The 19,121-nt window shown below is 53.7% G+C and overlaps 1 protein-coding gene and 1 long non-coding RNA gene across 2 annotated transcripts; both read right to left on the reverse strand.

Moving 5' to 3' along the window:
• Window positions 1-2,367: 2,367 nt before the first annotated feature.
• CDC25B (cell division cycle 25B) lies at window positions 2,368-12,128 on the reverse strand. Its single transcript, XM_070247264.1, is given in 16 exon segments — window positions 2,368-3,644; window positions 3,794-3,905; window positions 4,627-4,760; window positions 4,979-5,077; window positions 5,240-5,302; window positions 5,848-5,943; window positions 6,090-6,266; window positions 6,380-6,460; window positions 6,910-7,044; window positions 7,236-7,385; window positions 7,388-7,594; window positions 7,867-7,903; window positions 8,107-8,148; window positions 9,991-10,042; window positions 10,632-10,738; window positions 11,612-12,128. Coding segments are annotated over 16 exon segments (1,833 nt in total). The 5' UTR covers window positions 11,812-12,128; the 3' UTR covers window positions 2,368-3,503.
• A 3,471-nt stretch (window positions 12,129-15,599) lies between these two features.
• On the reverse strand, window positions 15,600-19,025 carry LOC138920133 (uncharacterized). The gene is made up of 4 exons (XR_011430836.1): window positions 18,912-19,025; window positions 18,762-18,823; window positions 17,261-17,303; window positions 15,600-16,194 (listed from the first exon to the last, which is right to left on the reverse strand). It is a non-coding gene; the product is annotated as an uncharacterized lncRNA (long non-coding RNA).
• Window positions 19,026-19,121: the final 96 nt, after the last annotated feature.

Here is a 19,121-nt window from a genome sequence, read left to right on the forward strand (position 1 = left end):
TAGGTAGTTCCTCGGGTCTGTGCCCTATGCTTCAGATGTGTGTCCTTGATGAAATGTTAATTATTCCTCAATTTAAAAAGAAAACATTATTTTTTTAAATTTGTCATTGCAAGTTAGTCAGTGAGCAGTTCAGACGGTGCCCAGACCCCACTGGTGCTGCTGCCTGGACCCGGCCTGGCTCAGGCCAGCTCCCCGCTGGGCCCAGCCCCACGCAGCTCTTTAACCACGTGAGCCGGCTGCACGTGGCTGCTCCCAGGCTCCTCGCCGGCTGGAATTCCTGCCCCACCCTGGCCCGAGCAAAACAACCTTTAAAACTGGCTGGCAGCCCAGGATTTTAAACCACTTCCCTGCCTGATCCTCTCCTCTTTATGAGCATCCAGAAAGAAAGTTCTCTTGCTCAGGGGAAGGGGGATTGGGGCACCTCTGCCCCATCCCCTGAACTTCCCAGGGGCGGAGGGGTCCTAGCCTGAGTTGGAGAGGTGAACCCCTGGAGCCCCTTCTCCCAGGCCTAGGCCACACCTCCCTCAGGGTGGATGTCATCTCCAGGGCCTTCTCTTGGGGTAGAGTTGTCTCCTGGCTTGACCAAGTGTCCCTCCCTGCCCTCCTCCTCCGTTTCCCCTGCAAAATGAGCTGAAAGCTGAGCTGGTGGGTCTAAGTCAATATGTAAGTGTCTGGAGCAGGCTCAGGGCCCCGTGACTGCCGCTGTGAGTGTGATCGTGGGTTATGGGAGAGGAGAGCGGGCGTGGCCTCTGATGTCAGCCCCTGGCACACAGCCTGGGCCCTATCAGACACTCAGCACCCGTTGCTCCCTTCTCCCCATGTGGCCTGATCCAGATTGATGGAGTGGGAAGTGGACACTCAGAGCAGAAGCCAGGCAGCCTAGCCCTACCCTTTTGGCTGCTCTGGGACCAAGGGGTGTGGGGGTGAGGAGTGGGAGAGTCCTGGGCACTAGAATGCCTGCTCTGCTTGTATCTGCTGTGTGACTTGGGTCAAGTGAGTGCCCTCTCTGAGCATCCAGCTGCCTTGCTCCTCTGTAAAAACGGGAAGGGGGAAGGGGTCACAAGACTGCCCGAGCACTCAGGGTGGAGCAGGCAAGTCTCAACATGACAGTGCCCAGGGCTCACTCTCTCCCCTCCTCTCGTTTCTCTTTCTCAGAGGTCTGCACATTTATTTTCGCTTTTCTGGGGCAAGTCCCCTCACCCAAATAAATGCTGGTCTTCGTGCCAGCTGCCTGCTCAGTGGAAAGGGGCTTCCGGAGCCTTCAGGGCCCCTCCCTCCCTCAGCAGGGGCCTAGCCCTCAGACCATCAACACTACACCCCACCACCCCCAACCCGTTGTTCCTCTCCAGGGGGCTCTGCACCAAGAGTGAAGACCAGTCCTTGGGGCATAAGAAACCTTGGGGACAAGGTGGGAGACAGGGAGGTGGCCTTTAGACTCAGCCTGGGAATCCAGAGTCCCTGCCTGTTGCTCTGCTAAGAAATAGCCTCCATTTTCCCATCTGCGAAATGAAGTGAATAATCATCGCACCACCTCGCACTACTTCAGAAGGCAGATGAACTTTGACAGAAAGTGGGAAGGATGCCTGACGTGTGTGCGCTCTTCATCAGGCGGCATCTTATTCGTACATTTGCAAAGGTGTCCCCGCAATCATAGATAGTGCACATTTGGGGGCCGGGGGGTCATCTTCTCATCCGCAGTGGTATTCAGAGGGGATGTCCTGAGACACTGGGCTCGGGCCCGGGACTGGGCTTGTTCTTGATTGGCCCTTTCCCACTCTTTTGGTCTTGAACCAAATCTGGCCCGATTTGGTGGAACCTCTGCAGGGTGCTGGGGTATCTGAGAGGAAAACCATTTCCCTGACAGGCCAGGAAGGCTTCTGGGAGGAGGTGACATTTGAAATCAAATCTTAAAGGACTAATGGATGGGGGACAGCACTCCTGAGGATAATACAGCAGATGCAAAGGCAAGGAAATGTGTAGAGCAAGCTGTGGGCGTTCGACTCAGCGAGAGGTGAGGAGTGAGGCTGGGGAGGGCCTAGGCCCTCAAAGGCAGTGCCAGGAGACTTTTAAGTTTATCCTGAGGGCAATGGGGAGCCATTCACAATTCTAGAGGAGTGATGGCATCGCTCTTGCCTTCTTGGTGTGAAGTTTAGGAAGGATGAGCCCAGTCAGAGGTGCTTGAGCAGCCAGATGAGGGGCACGGGGAGGCTGAATCCAAAATCTGGGCAAGACTTGGGAAGAGAGCCTGAGACCTCCTCCCCAGGAGTCTTCCAGCCCCAATCTGCTGACCGGCTTGCCCCTCACCCTGTGCCACCATCAGGGTCTGCCATGGTCTTGTCAAGGGCCCCAGGACACGATGCTGGTTACTCAACTTGCTCAGTGCTTTATTGAAACAAAGCCCTAGCAGGTGACTCATCAGGGCTTCTACACAGCCCTTCCCACATCCTGAGATTCAGAATCCAGACGTGGCTCTGTCCTTGGTTTAGCTGCTTCTGTGACGTTTCCTCTTGAATATTTCCAAACCTTAAAGTGTAAAGATTTTGTCCACACAGATACACATATATCCCTGCCACAGGCTGTCACACTCACTGAAATGCTTCCACTCCGCGGGTTTGTGTGTGCAAGGCATTGTGCATCCACGGCCATCCATCCATCCATCCATTCATCCGTCCGTCCAGGACAAGACAGCAGCAGGTCCTGACCAGTCAGGCCCCAGGGTTCACAGCAGTGGGAGCCGGGCTTGCAGCGGGCTCAGGATGCAGGCCGTAGCCCTCACCGAGGGCCCCCAAGGATAACAATATCCCTTTCTGAGGCAAAGAAGCCGGGGCCAGTAATTAACATTTGAGTCTCTAACCCCAACTGCACAGGGGGAACCTAAACCTCAGCCTGTGAATATCCTGAGATGACAGAAAATCAGACCAACAAATCAAGCAGGTAACACTGAAACAGGAAAGAGTAAGAGCTTACGTCTGTGCTGGAAGTGTTCGTGTGGAGGGACAGGAGGGAGGGAACATGGCAGACACCCCCAGGAGAGCTGCAGAAGGCCAGGCACAGGGCTCACTCCCAGGGTAGGGAGCAGCGCAGCCTCGGCCCCTCCTGGGGGGTGGGGTAGGTTTCCCCCAGCCTCGTACATACAAACAAAGCCCCTGGGAAAAAAGGGGGCCTTCTGGACACAGGAAGACAAAGGGCTAACCCAAACAAGGAAGAAAGAAAGCAAAAAGGCTCCTGATGGACACAAAATACTTCCTTTGAGCTGGACTTAATCCAATTTCAACAGGCTGGGCTCTTCCAGGGGTGAGGGGAGGGGGGGAGCACCAGAATATGAAGTATGGTTGGAGTGAGACAGGAGATGGGGCGAGGGACAGACGGACAGGACACCCTCGCCGTGTTTCCCCTGGACAGCACCTGGGGCCTCCGGCAGACCCTCGGCCCTGCAGGCCACTGGGCGGCTGGCGCCCAGGCCACGCGAGGCAAGGAAGGCAGGTGGGACTGTCGCCGGCCCTTCACTGGTCCTGCAGGCGGCTGCAGAGCTCCCGCCGGCTCCGCTCCCCAGCCCAGCTGCGCGTCTTGAGGCGGAAGGTCTTCAGCTCGTCCTTGAAGGCCTCATGGTTCATGGGCCGGTAGTCCTGGGGTTCACAGAAGGTCTAGGGCAAGATGGGAGGGGTCAGTCAGTGAAGGCCCTGGGTAACTCTGGGGGGGACCCAGCCCTTCTCTGAGGGCTACCACCTGCCCAAGCCCTTTCTCTGCAATCCAACCCTCCCACAGAGGCTGTGGCCACCCCCAGCCATGGTACCGGGTGCTGTGGGAAGAACTCCTTGTAGCCGCCTTTAAGGATATACATCTCAGGATAGTAGAGGCTGGGGTAGTCGTTGGCGGCGCGGTCTCTTTCCCTGATGAAACGGCACCTGGGACCAGCAGGGGTGTGGGGGTCAGAGCTGGGCATGCAGTGGGGTGTACCTCAGGGGACCTGCTCCCTGCACCCACTCCTTTGAGGGCCTTGGGGAGCGACAGCAGGTTTCTGAGTGCAGGAATGTCAGCCACAAGAACACTATTAGACGTCTGGTTAGGGCTTAGAAGAGGTTAGGGAGATGGAAGGAAGGAGGTGAATCAAGGGGGCTCTCTGTTTCTAGAAGGCAGTTGCACAGTCTTTCTTGGCGATATCTGGCCTGGACTGGGAAAGGGGAAGCAGAAAGGAAAGAAGTGGACAAAGTTCAAGACATAGAATTCAGGAGTTCTGGATAAGACCTGGTGAGGACAAGGTGGGGAGAGGAAAGGACAATCGAACTCTGAAGGGTCCACGTCATGAGGATTGGGACAGGGCCCCTGGATTTTAAGGACACTGCTGGAGACTTGGAACCAGATTTTGTGGGGGTGGCGGCAATGGACGGAGGGTGGAGGGGATGCCTGACCAGAAGGACAGTGAGAGGGAGATGGGAGGAGGGTGCCATGCACAGGGAAGCAGGCTGGGGTCTGCTCCAGGCCATCAGATGAAACAAGAGGCCCAGGCTGAGGAGGGGTGGGAGCTAGGCTCGGGCCTCTTGGCCATTCGATGGCTCCAGCATGCACAAGCGTGGGTGGGGAAGTATAGGAGCAGACACTAGCCGGCTGGGCAGAGCTGGGACTCACATGCGGGGCCCGCGCTCAGATGAGAATTCACAGTGGAAAATGAGGATGATTCTCTTGTCCAAACTACGGGGAGTGATAGGGCTCTGCAGCAGGAAGGTCTCGGCATCCCGTTCCAGGGGCAGGTTCACAGCAGTCTGCCAGAGGAGGCGGAGGTCAGGCCACAGCCCTGGGCCTGGGCAGTGGACCCCTCCCCTATGCAGTCCCCAACTTTCAGACAGGTGGCCCCACCTCCTGCTGAGAAGGATCCTTCCCCATGAGAGGGTGCACCCACCATCCACCAATTCACCCTCCTGGCACAGAAAGGATAGAACAGGGTGGGTCTTCAGGGTCTCTCCCTGTGACCCTGCCTCACCTTGATGTGCCCTCCTTCATACTCGTACGGGTATCTGCAGTCCACAATCAGAAACCTCTCCACGATGTTGCTGAACTTGCCCATCAGCAGGGCCACCATCTATAGGAGGCCATGGACGTGGGTCCCAGCAGGTCAGGCTGGCAGACAGGAGCTGGTCCCTAACCTTACAGCTGACCCAGTGCTTGCAGCCCATCCCCAGGGAAAGTTAACAGGCAAACAGCAGTCCCAAAGATGCCCGGAGAATGGCTCATCCCCACGTACCGTTTCTGGTGAGATGTACTTGAGGTCTTGGTGTTTTCCATCCACAGTCTGTAGGAGGAAGGCCTGAAAGGAAGCGGGGAGAGAGAGAGATTGAGACAGAAAGAAGAAAGAAAGTGAAACTGGTAAGACTAGGAGCCTGGAAAGAATGGAGTTTCATTCCCAAGCCCAGAGGCCACACCTGCTTTGACCTTCAAGGTCAGCTCTGGTTCCGATAGCAACCAACAGGCGTCTCTTGAATCTGACACCCAGGGAATAACCTTCCAAAGGGAAATAAAGAAGAGGAGCAGAAGAGATGAACTCTTGCTTCCTGTCCCCATGCTCTGCCAAGTTGGGGATGAGGCCCAAGGAGTTTCCAAGCTAGATGTTAGTTAGTTTGGAAATGTTTTCCAAGGTTGAGATACAACTGATGCCCTGGACAGATTTGAGATAGAGTCAGGAGACCAAGGAGAGTCAGAGAGAGGAGTCTAGATGAGAATAAAGGATGATAAGATTCGAAGGACAAAGCGAAGGTGGCTCCTGGGAAGAGAGGGAGGTGCTGAAGCAGCTGCTGGGCTTGGGGGCCGCAGTCAGTAAAAGGTCGTGCCTCCTGAAGGCCCCACTGCTGGTACCTTGGAGTAATCCCCAATCAGTTCACGGTGGTCACTGTCCAAGATGTTCTCAATCTCATCGTGACACAATGACTTCGAGCGGAGAACGCGGGCTTTCTGTGAGGCAGACGGTGGCCAAGGTCAGGGGTGAGGCTGCCTCTCAGTGCCCCATCTGGCTGGTATCCCCTCTTCCCTGCACCCTGCCCTCTGCCACAAACCCGGCTGAGAAGGGCTTGCAGAGTGGACCAGGAGAGGGCACTCACAGGTTCCTCGGCCTCCCGCTGCTCCTCTGAAGGGGTCACGCTCCTCCTCCGCTTGTTCTGTATGGGCAGGTCCCTGTCCTGGGGCCGCTCCAGCCTCTTGAGGATGGGCCGGATCACGCTGCAGGGCATGGATGGAGAGCGGAAGAGCCGCTGGCACTTGCTGTGCATGATCAGGTCCTGGCAGGGGCAGCAGGTTGGGGGTCAGTGTGTCCAGCCCCTGCCCCCCAAATCCCACCTGAAGGGTAGGACCCTACCCCTCCAAGTCCTGAGGGGCCACCCCAGAGGCCCACCTGCTCCTCTTCCTTTTCCGAGGTCTTGACCAGTGGGGCGCTAATGAGGCTCTCCATGCCTGGAGGGACTGCATCTTCATCCTGAGGCCAAGTCAGCAAGGGTATGGTCACATCCTCAGGCACAGGCCAAACCCCTCAAGGCCCTGAGACCTCCAGCGCAGCCTTCCTCGTTCTCCCAGCAACCCCCAGGCCAGCAGCCCTCGCTGGCCCTGCTAGCACCTCCACACAGGGCAGCCCCCAAGAACCAGGAAGCTGCAGGGCCCCACTTGCTGCTGGGGCTTCTGCAGAACTGTGAGAAGTGTAGCCAGGCAGGAGGGCCAGCCTTCCCTCCGCCCTGCGCATCCTCCTCTGACTGCAGCCGCCTGCTCCTCTCTGATTGGCCAGAGCTCAGACTGTGACTTGGTGACCTCCAGTTCCTCTTCTGACATTGGACTGAGGTCACAGTCTTGCTGCAGGAGCTCAAGGCTCTCTTCTTTTGGGAGATTCCAGGGAGGGAGAGGAAGGGGGCCTGATGGCACAAGCCTGTTTACCTTTAAGTCACTCTCCAGGATGTCCACGAATCCATCATCCTCCTCGGTGGCCCCCTTGGTGGGGGTCAGGGAGAAGCAGCATCGGGCCAGGGGACTCAGCTCCTCTACTTCTATCTTGCGCTCAGGGGTGAGACACTGAATGGATGACAAACAGAGACGGGCTACTTAGGGGTGGGGACCTGAAGCAATCCCCATCCCTCATCCTTCTGGGAAATGGTTCCCACTGCCTTGGGGCTCAGGATCACCCTCCCATCCCTGAGGCTGCCGTCAGGAGCACCCGCCCTGCCTGCACGCCTGCCCTGCACAGGTCAGCTCTCCTGGTGTACCATCAGGTCGGGGGCCGAGCTTGGCCTCTGGGCAAAGGCTTCTCTGCGGCTGGCCCACTCTGCCAGAGCATGGGCGTGGCTGGAATGTGTGGGCTTCCATGGCATCTTGAAGACAAATCCATCCTGTGGGCAAGATCGGGGTTGGGGGGGGGGACATCATCAAATGCCAGAAAAGCATCCCAGCACACCCCCTTCTCTCTCTGGAATGCTCCCACTCCAGCCTTCTGGAAGCGCACATTCTCTTTGTCCTCCCCAGAGCTGTGGGCAGCTCGGCTGCATGCCTCGCTTTTCCTCCAGCTGCCGGACGCTTGGGAGTTGGTGATGTTCCGTAGTACAGGACTGTGACCCAGAAGCCTCACCTAGGGAGTCAGGAGGCAGCAGGTGCTGAAGGCTGCATTCCTCTGGCAACAGCACAGTCCCGACCTTCTCCCATCCCTCCTCCAACTCCTCCAGCTCCTCCATCTACCTCCGCAACTCCATCTCCCACAGCCAGACCAGGGACACCTGACGGCTTCAAGTCTAACCTCCGGAAGTTGACCCCAGAACCCTCCTGCTCCTCCCCAATCCTGGTCAACGTGGCTGAACTTCCCATGAGGCCTGAACCTCCCATCAGGCCTCACAGGGCACTCACCGGCAAGGACTGGAAGCGCCGGATGGAAAACTGCTCACTGCAGAAGGAAACAGGGACACGTCAAGACCCATGACAGAGAGCATGCAGGATGCCCCTCTACCACAGAGCCCTGTGCACCCCATGGGAGGGCCTGGGAAAGCACCCTTCCTTGCTTACTCTACCCAACCCCAGCTGGGCTGTGGGGGGAGCCTGTGGTGGGTAGCCCACTGGAGCCTGCATGAAGAAGGCCAGAGCACTCACTTTCGAATGACCCGGCTGGCTGCCTGGATGGCCTGTTCAAACCTAGGAGAGAGAAGGGTCCCATGCAGTCCACGTCCCGCTACAGTCCATCGTCCACCTCAAGCATCAGGTCCCCAGTCCACAAGACTCAGGGGCCAGCACTCAGGCCAGTGGAAAGAGGAGATAGGAAGAATGCCAATTATCAGGGGGCCCAGGTACTGGGGAGGGGGGAGATGAGAGGCAGCCTGGGACTTTAAAGGCTGCCCTGAATGGAAGAGGGCTGAGAGAATGGCAGCGATGGAGACAGCTGGGGCAGGCCACAGGGTGGCTGAGGCGTTACCAAGGCAACAGTCTCACCAGCCTGCCCACAGGCCTTCCACCTGTATGCAAATCACCTCAGCGGGGCCATATGGCCGCCAGGAAAGGCATCCATCCATGCCACGATGACAGGCCTTGGCCCAACAATGTGGGTATCTCCAGGGCCTGGATGCCAGCAAGGCTGGGCTTCCTTCCCCTTATGTGGGACTGTCCTGGCTCCCCCCAGGACAGGGGCCTGGTTAAGCACACCCCTGGATCAGCCCCAGGCTGCCACACCAGACCCCTGAGTGACAAATGTGCAGAGTCACATCCTCTCCTCCCTCCTATGGAATTTTCCAGGACCCAGCCTCTGTCCCACCCCCTCCTCCTGCCTTAGAAGAGGCCAGCAGGCAAGGAATTCCAACAGATGTTCCTTTTGAGGCTAGGGCACAAGCTTCTATAGATAGGCCCCACCCCGCTAGCTATGTTACCAGAGACCACCTGCTACTTGGGGCTTTTATGTGTCTATGCATACACACACACACACACACACACACACACACACACTTCTTTCTGAGAAACTGTGTAACTGTCAAAGCAGGTGCAGAGGTGGGGGGGGTACTTAGGGCTAAAATGTCAGGGGGATGGCTCCCAGGTCCGGGGGAGGGTGGCTGTGCCCAGCCAACCTGGCATCAGGGATGACCAATTTCATTGGCTTGTTTTCCGATCTGCACCTGGGCCTTGAGGGTTAAGCAAGGACAGCTCTGTGTTGCCACCAAAACCTAACCTGTGTTTCCCCACACCCCCACCCAATCCCCCCCCCCCCCAACTCATTTCCTGTTTGTGAACGAACCCTGCAGCCCAGCCTAGTCTGATCAAAGACAATGGGAGGAAAGACAACCACTACCCTAAACCCAAAGCCATGGTCCCCCAGCCCAGGCTGGAGATGCCAGCTGTCCCCACTATTGCCTGGCAGCTGCTCTCCCTGCTGAGGCCCAACAGCTGGATGGGAACAGCTGTGTTCTGGAAGGTGCTCCTCATGCCCCACAACCAAGGGAAAGGGATCTGTCCCAAGTAGAACCAGCTCCCTCTCACAAAGGGCCTGGTCCAGGGGTTGGCCAGAGGGTCAAGTGTCACTGAAGCCAGAGGTTGTTGATAGGATGGCCGAAGGCCAAACCAGCCTGCAGCAACTGTTTTGTTTGGTTTAGAGCGAACAGAAAGGTTTTGATTTAGTTGGACTATATTTTAAAATTGTGATATTCCACAGAAAAATATGTGTATAGGGCAGAAAGAAAAACAGGATCCACACCAGGCCTGTATTCCCATAAGACAAGGGCTGGCTGGAGTCAAGTATCTACTACTACCAGTGGCCACTGTCCCCACCACTCCAGCCCTGAGCCCACTCTCAGCTGCTCCCGTGAGAGCAGACCCTTCTCTGAGTCAGGGAGCAGAATCCCAGGACTTGGGAAGGTCAATTAGTCCCCACAATGGGGATGGGGGGGGGGGTCTGTCCACTTTCCCAGGCTTCTCCAGAGTTCATGCTAGAAATGGGATTCCCAGGGGCAGGCACCAACTCCTTGATGGTGGGAATCCCTCTTCTCTACTCACGTCTGCTCCGCCATCTGGGGGTCCATGGGGCTGGGAGAATCCATACAGAGACCTGGGGGGACAGAGCGCCTTGGTCTGAAAGGAGTGGGATTTCCTGCACTTTCTCCACCATTCCCAACCCTATTCAGAGAAGCGAAAAAACCTGTTTCTATTTTAGATCTTGGCACATTACAAAATGAAACAAAAAAACCCACCCATGGACCCTAAGGACTCCACTCCCTGTTTACTATGGAAACTCCTCTACATAGGTTTTTAAACCTAAACTTCGCTAGGTGTTTTTCTTGAACTGGTTTAAAATAATTTGTTCTAGAAGAAATAACAACCTTTTGAAGGAAAAAGTTACAGCTAAAGGCAAGTGAATGTTATAAAACGACCAACTTTCAGCCCTAATGCCTCCCAGGCAGGACTGTGGTTCAGGGACTTTGGCGCCCAGTTTCAAATAGGTAAGATCTGTCTCCTCAGAGGGCCCCGCCCAACCTCCCCGCTCCGCCAGTCTGGGCTGGGTGTGGTGAGCCCCATCAGAGGTGGGCTGAGGGAAGTTCCTGAGCCCACCAGGTGTGGGATGGGTGTTAGTTTGATCTGCAGGGAAGTGGGGAGGCTCAGGCAGCCCCCCAAACTCCCCTGGCACCCCTGGGCCTCACCTGCATCAGAAGATTCAGAGGACTCAGACGACAGGGAGGATTCAGACGCCCGCCGGGACAGGGATAGGCGTGTCAGCAGGCTGCCTACCTGAGTCTTTGGGGTCTCGCTGGGAAGGGAGCAGGGACCCAGAGAAGGAGAAAGGTAAATATGGGGCTCAAGGGCTGGCTGGCCCGTGTTCCCACCAGCCACCCACCTCTGAAGAGCGATCTAGCCTCTGCACTGCCCCCAGGGAGGTGATGGTGTAGAGGGCCCACCCTCGTCTCAGGCTTTCTACAGAGGCCCTAAGTGTCTTGTCTTTGTCGACTGATTTAAGAAAGGTCTTCCTGGGTACAGGGGGAGGTGAGCCCAGGGCAAGAGCTAGCAGGTGGGCTGGGGGCCATCCCCTGGGATGGTGGGGCAGCAAAACGGCCCTGGAGGGCCTGCCCCTAAACTCTTGAGGCCCCTACCCATCCACGAGCCTTTCTGGAGGAAGGATGGAGACTTGGGTCTCTATTGCTCAAGGACAACCCCGCCTGGACCCTGCAGACTTGCTCAGGGAGCAGGACCAGTTTTAACCCCTTAACCCCAGGGAAGAACTGGGTGGAGGGAGCAGGGGCATGGACATATGAGAATGGGACAGCTCTACCACCCTCAAGTTCCCCCTCCAGGCTCAGGATCCCTTGCCTGGGGCAAAATGGTGGCAATTCGGGCAGAGATTAGGGAGACAGCATGGTGGAGGAACACCGAGGGAGGAGGGGGAAAGAGAAAGAGGGTCTCCAGAGACTGGTGCTGGCCAAGAGCAAGTCACCAGGAGCGGGTCAGCAGCGCAGCCCTGGCCTCCTTGCCCTTGTCCCGAGCCCCTGAAGCAGGTTCTGCCCGGGACACCTCCCAACTCTGCCTCTCGGATTCGGTTCCTATGCCGGGTTCCCCAAGGAGGCCCGGAACCAGCACCCTGGTGCGGGCCTCTCATCCCACATCCAGCCTCCTTGGGGCACCCTACCTGCCAAGCCCGGCGAGGTTGTACATGGTCTGGGTGAGGGTGGTGACCGGCGAGGAAGCGGCCGCGCGCTTCGGGGACCCCAGGAAGCCATGAGCTCCCAGCCGGAGTCCCGGGAGGTGGCCCGGACGCTCGGCGCCACCGCGCGCGCCGGCCGGACTGAGAGCCAGGCCAGGCGCGGGCTCCGGCTGAGGCAGCTCCATCGCGGTGGGGCCCGCAGAAGGCTGGCCGGAGGGCTGGGCGCAGGGCGACCAACAAACGCTGGGCACAGCTGGCCGGGACGAGGTAGGGAGCGGGCCCGGGGTGGAGGGGGGAGGGGGGAGGAAGAGCAACGGGGCCGGAGCGAGGGAGGAAGGAGGAGAGGGAAGCGGGGAGGGTGGGGAGGGATGGAGGGATGCGGGGGACCAGCCACCACGTCGGGACGCCTCTAGCAGCAGCTGCCACTTCCACCTCCTTATATATTCGAAAAATAACAGCGGCCGCGCCGCCGTACGCCACCAATGGGGGCGCGGGTTAGAAGAGGGCGGGGAAGAGGGCGGGGCCCGCGGGAGTGAAAGGCGCGGAGGCTGGACCAGCATGGCACCGCCCAGTCCCAGGCTTTGGGTGGGGTGGAGGAATTGGGGTTTCTCCCACGCCCTCCGCAGCCCCCCAGCCAGGGCTCGAGGATCCTGGCTTCCCAAATTCCGCTTCTCAGGATGTGGTTTGGAGCTGCACACCCCCAGCGGAGAGAGCCCCAGAGAAAGCAGCAACCCCCTAGGGTGGCCTCAGAGGGACCCCAGGCAGGTTTAATATAATTTACAACCACCGTAGGCATCTTGAGAGGCTCCGCTCTTGGAGTTTGCCAAACACAGCTGCGCTGCACGGTCTGTGTTCGCCTCTCCACAGACCCGACTTTGAGGCGTGCAGAAGTTCATTAACTCGTTCAAGGTCACGCGATTGGGCAAGTGGTGGAGCCGAGATTCGCCCCAGGCGCCTCTGCTCCCGCAGCCTCCCTGCCCCCGCGACTGGCAGCGTGGAGTGGCGCCAAAGCGTAATTCCCACGCGCAGCCCCCCAGCGCAGGAGGTGGACCGGCGGTGGGGGCCCACGTGCAACTGATGAGCGCTTCCGGGGGCCCCAGGTTAGATGTGACCCCAAGGGGTCCGATTTTCTTCGGCAGCCCCAGAGCAGGCTCTAATGGTTGGCCTAGGCATGAGTTTTGGCAGTGGGGGCCAAAGAAGGTGTCGGCGACCTCAAAACCCAGTTATGGAAGTATCTCATAACCGTTGATGGTTTGGCTAATGTGGTGCCAATGGCATCATACTGTTTAATTGCTGTTTGATGATCAGGTAGGCCAAATTTGTCACTAGTTTAAACTGAGCATCTTCTAATTATCTAATCACCTTCCAGCGAGCTCACTTTCAGAAGGCTGCGCCCGACATCGAGGGGGCGGTAAGCAGCTTCCGAATCCGATCTTCCCAGGGAAGAGGTGGCCTCTGGCTGGGCGGAGCGCAGCCCAGGAAGGAAGGAGCTGCGGCCTTGCGCCCCTAACCGTGCAGCCCCAACCCTCGGCCAAGGCTGCAGTGGGTCGGAGTGGCAGAAGGGAGAGCCTGGTGGTGGGGGTTTGGGTGAGAGGGGCGGGGGGACACGTAGAAGAAAGGGGTGGGAAGACCCCAGTCCTACCTGAGAGGGGCGATGAGGACTTTTGCTTCTCTCAATATTTTGCCCAGTTTATGTGCTGTGCCAGGCGCTATGCTACGCGCTGAGCAGGGCTGAGGTTTCCGGTTCATCGTCCTAGGTCAAGGATCTAGCTACGGACCTCCAGCCACTACTCACAGCCCAGGCTGTGACTGCCCTGGTTGGGGAAGGGGAGGCGAGGAGGAGGAGGAGGAGGAGGAGGAAGAGAAGGAGGCAGACTGTGAGGCCTCCCACCTCAAAGACCGGAAATAAAACTTCCCTGAGGGTTGCATTTTCAAAATCATCCCATCAGGTGTTATCCACACACACACACACACCTCTACCGGGTGTGGGGAGGGTGTGGGGCTGCGGCGGGAGATGGGGGAGTTACATTCTTGAATCCCTAGAAATCCCAGTCAGAGGTCACCTCTGGGCCAGTGAAGAGGGGCCAGGATCACAGAGGAGTCATTCCAGAGCATCCCACACATCAGCTCTGTGTATCTTCCTGAATCTCCTTTTGCCAAGTAGATCATAGATTACGTGCTCAATTAAAAAAACCAAAAAAACAAAACTAGTCAATAAAAATAAACTAAAATAAATATTTGCAACCATATTGTAAGAGAAACAAATCCTCCCATCCAGCCAGGCCCTGGTTACAATGACACTTCTGAGCTGCAGAAGGCTCCATCCACCCATGGAAAGGAAGGCCCTGGTGCTGGACTGTACACATCAAGTTCTGGGCTCATTTGAGAGGGTCTAGTGTGACCCTGGGCCCTTGGCAGAAGAGGAGGAAAAATTATTGCATGTTTGCCAAATCCTTCTGCTTCTCCAAGCCTCTTCCCACACAGCATCTTCTTGGTAGGATTATTTTTTCTAGTGCCTTTTCTGTCATGGCTTGTGACATGTGAAATGTTTGTTGTTTTTTGTTTTTTTTTGAGGAAGATTAGCCCTGAGCTAACATCTGCCACCAGTCCTCCTCTTTTTGCTGAGGAAGACTGGCCCTGAGCTAACATCTGTGCCCATCTTCCTCTACTTTATAAGTGGGACGCCTGCCACAGCATGGCTTGATAAGTGGTGCGTAGGTCCGCACCTGGGATCTGAACCGGCGAACTCCGGGCTGCCGAAGTGGAACATGCAAACTTAACTGCTGCGCCACTGGACCAGCCCATGAAATGGTTTTCAAATAGAGGAGAAAATTCAAATGGTATAAAAGGGCAGTGAAAAGTCAGTCTCCCACCCCACATAAAGCTTCAGGACCCCTCCCCGGAGGCAGCTACTATGATAAATGTGTTCCATATTCTTCTGGAGATAGTCTAAAATGGTCCTAGCTAATAGAAACACAATGGAGGCACAAATAGGAGCCACATATGTAATTTAAAATTTTCTAGAAGCCACACTAAAAAAAGCAAAAAGGAAACATGAAATTTTGATATTTGACTTAACCTCATACATTTAAAATATTATCACTTCAATATATTATCAATATAACACTTATTAATGAGATATTTTACATACCTTTTTTTGGGTACCAAGTCTTTAAAGTCCAGTGTGCATTTTACACTCACAGCACATCCCAAATTGCCACATTTCAAGTGCTCAACAGCCACATGGGATCAGTGGCTACCATAGTGGACAGTGCAGGTCTCTACATTTACAAGCATATATATGCCCATATTTTTATAAATACACCAATGGTAGATGAAACATTGTTTTACACGTTTCTTTCTTTATTTTACTTGGAGATGAATCCATATGAGTGCCATAATGGTCTATATTTATTCAATTCTCTAATGCTGAACATTTAGGTTATTAGGTTTTACAATGATGCACCAGGTATGCACAGAATAGATTCCTAAAGAGGAAGGTATGGGCTTTATTTGTTGAAATCTCCCTTTCCCTTTCCTGAATCTCATCTCCTCAAGCTGAGTGAGCTATTGAAGAACAGGGATCAAGTCATTTACCTCTTCTCCTGTCTCCCAGCACCTCGCATAGGCCAGAGCCTCAAGGCTGGCCTCTGACCCCACTATCCCACTTCTAGCGATTTCTTTTAAGGAGATGATAAAAGTACACACAGACATATGTTCTCTGAGTCATTGTTAATATCAATGAAACAGAGATATGGGTGTCCGTTAATAGGAGAACAGACAACGAGGGCAGTTTCTCCATACTGTGCAGTATCTGCAGCCTTTAAAAGAGAACAAGCGTGAGTCAGGGGGGTGTAGGCTGCCTGGCCCCTGGCAGGGTCCCAAAAAGTAATTGTTGATTATTGAATGATTACATATTGGGCTTTTGGAAAATAGTCTTTTGAAGGAAGGATTCTCATAGTAAAAGAAGTTTGAAACTCAATGATGTAGATGTTTATTGACATGAAAAGATGTTCACAATATGTGCTACAAAATATTATGCCAAGTATGGTCTCATTAAAAACAATATGCACAGAAAAAGTATCCTACAAGGATATTCTCTGAGCGATAGAACTAAAGGTGATCAAATGTTTTTATCTTCAAAATTTTCTGTTTTAAAATATTTTCCAAAGAACAGATATAATTTTTGGATTAATTAAAAGAGCATGAACGATCTCAATCTGGCAGTTCCTCAAACAATTAAACACAGAGTTAGCATATGACCCAGCAATTCCACTCCTAGGTATATACCCGAGAGAAATGAAAACATATGTCCACACAACAACTTGCAAACAAATGTTTATAGCAGCACAATTCATAATTGCCAAAAGGTAGAAACAACCCAAATGTCCATCGACTGACAAATAAACAAAATGTCATACATTCAGACAACAGAATATTATTCAGCCATAAAAAGAATAAAGTACTGATAGATGCTACATCATGGATGAATCTTGAAAAAATGATGCTAAGTAAAAGAAGCCAGTCATAAAAGACACATATGATCTGATTCCATTCATATGAAATGTCTAGAACAGGGAAACAGAAAGTAGATTCGTGGTTACTTACGGCTGGGGAGGGGGCAGCGGCAGCTAGGGAAATGATAGCTAAAGGGTATAGGGTTTCTTTCTTTCTTTTTTTTTGTTTTTTTAAAGATTGGCACCTGACCTCACTGTTGCCAAGCTTCTTTTTTTTTTTTTCTGCTTTTTCTCCCCAAATCCCCCTGGTACGTTGTTGTGTATATATATATTTTTTAAAGATTTTTTATTTTTCCTTTTTCTCCCCAAAGCCCCCTGGTACATAGTTGTATATTTTAGTTGTGGGTCCTCCTAGTTGTGGCATGTGGGACACTGCCTCAGCGTGGCCTGACAAGCGGTGCCATGTCTGCGCCTGGGATGCGAACCAGCGACACCCTGGGCTGCCGAAGCAGACTGTGTGAACTTAACCACTCGGCCACGGGGCCGGCCCTGGGTTTCTTTCTAAGGTGAGGAAAATGTTCTAAGACTTACTGGTGTTCTAAAATTGTGGTGATAGTTGCATGTATCTGTGAATTGTATACTTTAAATGGGTGAATTGTATGGTATGTGAAATATATCTTGATAAAGCTGTTAAAAATAAAAGCATCTTCTATAGAGAATTGGGGGAGAGATGAGGTATTTCTCTTGGGACTCTTGGCTCTAGGAACTCTAGGAATGTCCTCGAATGGCTGGACAACCTCTTTCCTGCTAACTGCATCTGCCCCCCACCAACAGGCCCACATGTCTTCGACGTCCAGGCCTATCCTGGGCATCATACAAATGGCACTGGTACTGCCACTTCCAGGACAGAAAAGAAGCCACACACAGATGCTGATGGCATAGGCACTTCCAGACACCTGGTGTACCCACTGCCTGTAGCAGTGCACAGGGCCCATTTCCACTCCCTCTCAACTGACCATTTCCCACACGAGTCCATCTGGAGCCCTGGGGATCCCCCCCCCCCCATAAGCCCCATCTTTCCAATTCTCCACCTTAGGGAAGTCCACAGTCCACCTTCTCTTCTCTTGGCTCTGGCTATCCAAAGCTGTCCACCAGGCTTAATACCCATTCCACTTACCTAATCACTATTCTTCGTGCCGCTCAGTAAGGTTTCCATTCTCCTATTCAAATTAAAGGGGCTGTAGTACTTGCTTATTGAAGAAAACTTGGAAAATTCAGCAAAGTAGAAAAAAAAAAGCCCACCCACAGTCCATTTACCCAAACACCATTGATTATAAGCCAGGATGGGTGAGGAGGCAGGAGGGACACATGTGCACATGGATGAAACCTCCAAAATGTAGACACGGTTTCCTGAAGATGCGGGGGAAGGAGTCCTCAGCCAGGTGGCCCTACATTCACCTTTGCATAGGGCCCATACACCCATTATGGGCCAAGCACTGATCTGGCTCCTCTAGGAAAAAGTCTCTCGTGTTTTTTTCTGGGCCTTGTGATTAGAAGACTATTTTTTTATATTTCATGGGTGGGAAAGGCCTCTCTAAGTAAGACACAAAGCCCAGAAGCAATGAAGGAAAAAATTGACAGACCTGCCTGCTTGGAGACTAAAAACTTCTCATATCTAAGACTCCTTAGGCTAAGTTAAAGGATAAGTGGCAGGCTGGGAGAAAATATTTGCGACATACTTAAAGTATTTTATGTTCAAAGGATATGAAGAGCTCCTAAAAGTCAACAAAAATACAAGAGAATGTATTTGGGCAAAGGATATGACTAGAAAATTCACAAGATTCAAACGGCCAGTCCCCATAAGAACAGAGAAATGCACACTAAAAACAAAAGGGAGTTACGCTTTCTTCCCTTGGCTTCCAGAACACCACACAGGCTTGGTCTTTCTCCTACCGCTTCAGCTGTTCCTCATGAGTTTCTTGTTAGTCCTTTCCTGAGCCCTTGACCTTGGAGAGCCCAGGGCACTTCCTTGGTCCTCTTTTCTTTGTCTGCACCCACTTGCTTGAAGCCTCAACCAGTCCTAGGTCCTCAGCCTGTCCCCCGGGGTCACAGCCTTCCTCTCTGCCTACTCCTCATGCTACTCCAAGCGGTTTTTTAAAACACTACAGTGCAGTCATTGTTTTAAGAATTTGTCATTTTTATGTGTTTGCTGCAAGAGGAGGTTTCAGGGATTCACGTGTATGTGTGCTTATGTACACACATGACATTATTTCCGTAGGTGCAAACACATACATTCATGGCTACATGCATGGAAAAGCCCAGAAAGCGACGCACCCGGATGTTAGCAGTTTATCTATGGATTGTGGGATTACCATCAAATAGATTTAAAACTGTAATGTGGCTTATAAAAATAACCATTTAAAGGGGTAACAATAGGTTACACAGATTGGTGTTCATCCATAATCCGAGCAGTATACAACCATTAAAAAGCAGGTTGGCAATACTTTACCGATATGGCAAAATTCTCATCACTTGATGCCAGGTAAAACAGCAGGAGATGCCAGATATACAGAAAATACAGTCTGATGCCGCTTTTATGCAATAAATTAAAAAAAAAAAAAACAAAAAACGGCATGCGCCTAGAGAAAAGACTGGAAGGAAACGTATCAAAATGTTACCTGCACATTTCTCCAGGTGTTGAGGTGAAAGATGATTTTTAGTTTCTTCTATTTTTCAGTTTCTGCAAAAAACGTGAGTTATTTTTACCGTAATAAAACAAAATACAAGATACAGTTGGTCTTCTTTATAAGCAGTAAATCGCTGCCCACCCAGCGCAGAAGCCGGACACCGCGCCCCAGCCCGCACTGCCGCCCGCAGGTCACCGGACGCCCGAGCGCAGGCCGGTACAGCAGGCCGCAGCGCCCCCCCGCGGTCGGCCCGGGGCGGCGGGGAGAGGGTGGGCGCGGAGGGCGGGGAGGCGGTGCCGGGCGTCCCCGCGCTTCCCGCGAGATCCCGCTCCGCCCGCTCCGCCCCGCTCG

Source organism: Equus caballus, chromosome 22 (assembly GCF_041296265.1).
Source record: "Equus caballus isolate H_3958 breed thoroughbred chromosome 22, TB-T2T, whole genome shotgun sequence".
NCBI lineage: Eukaryota > Metazoa > Chordata > Mammalia > Perissodactyla > Equidae > Equus > Equus caballus.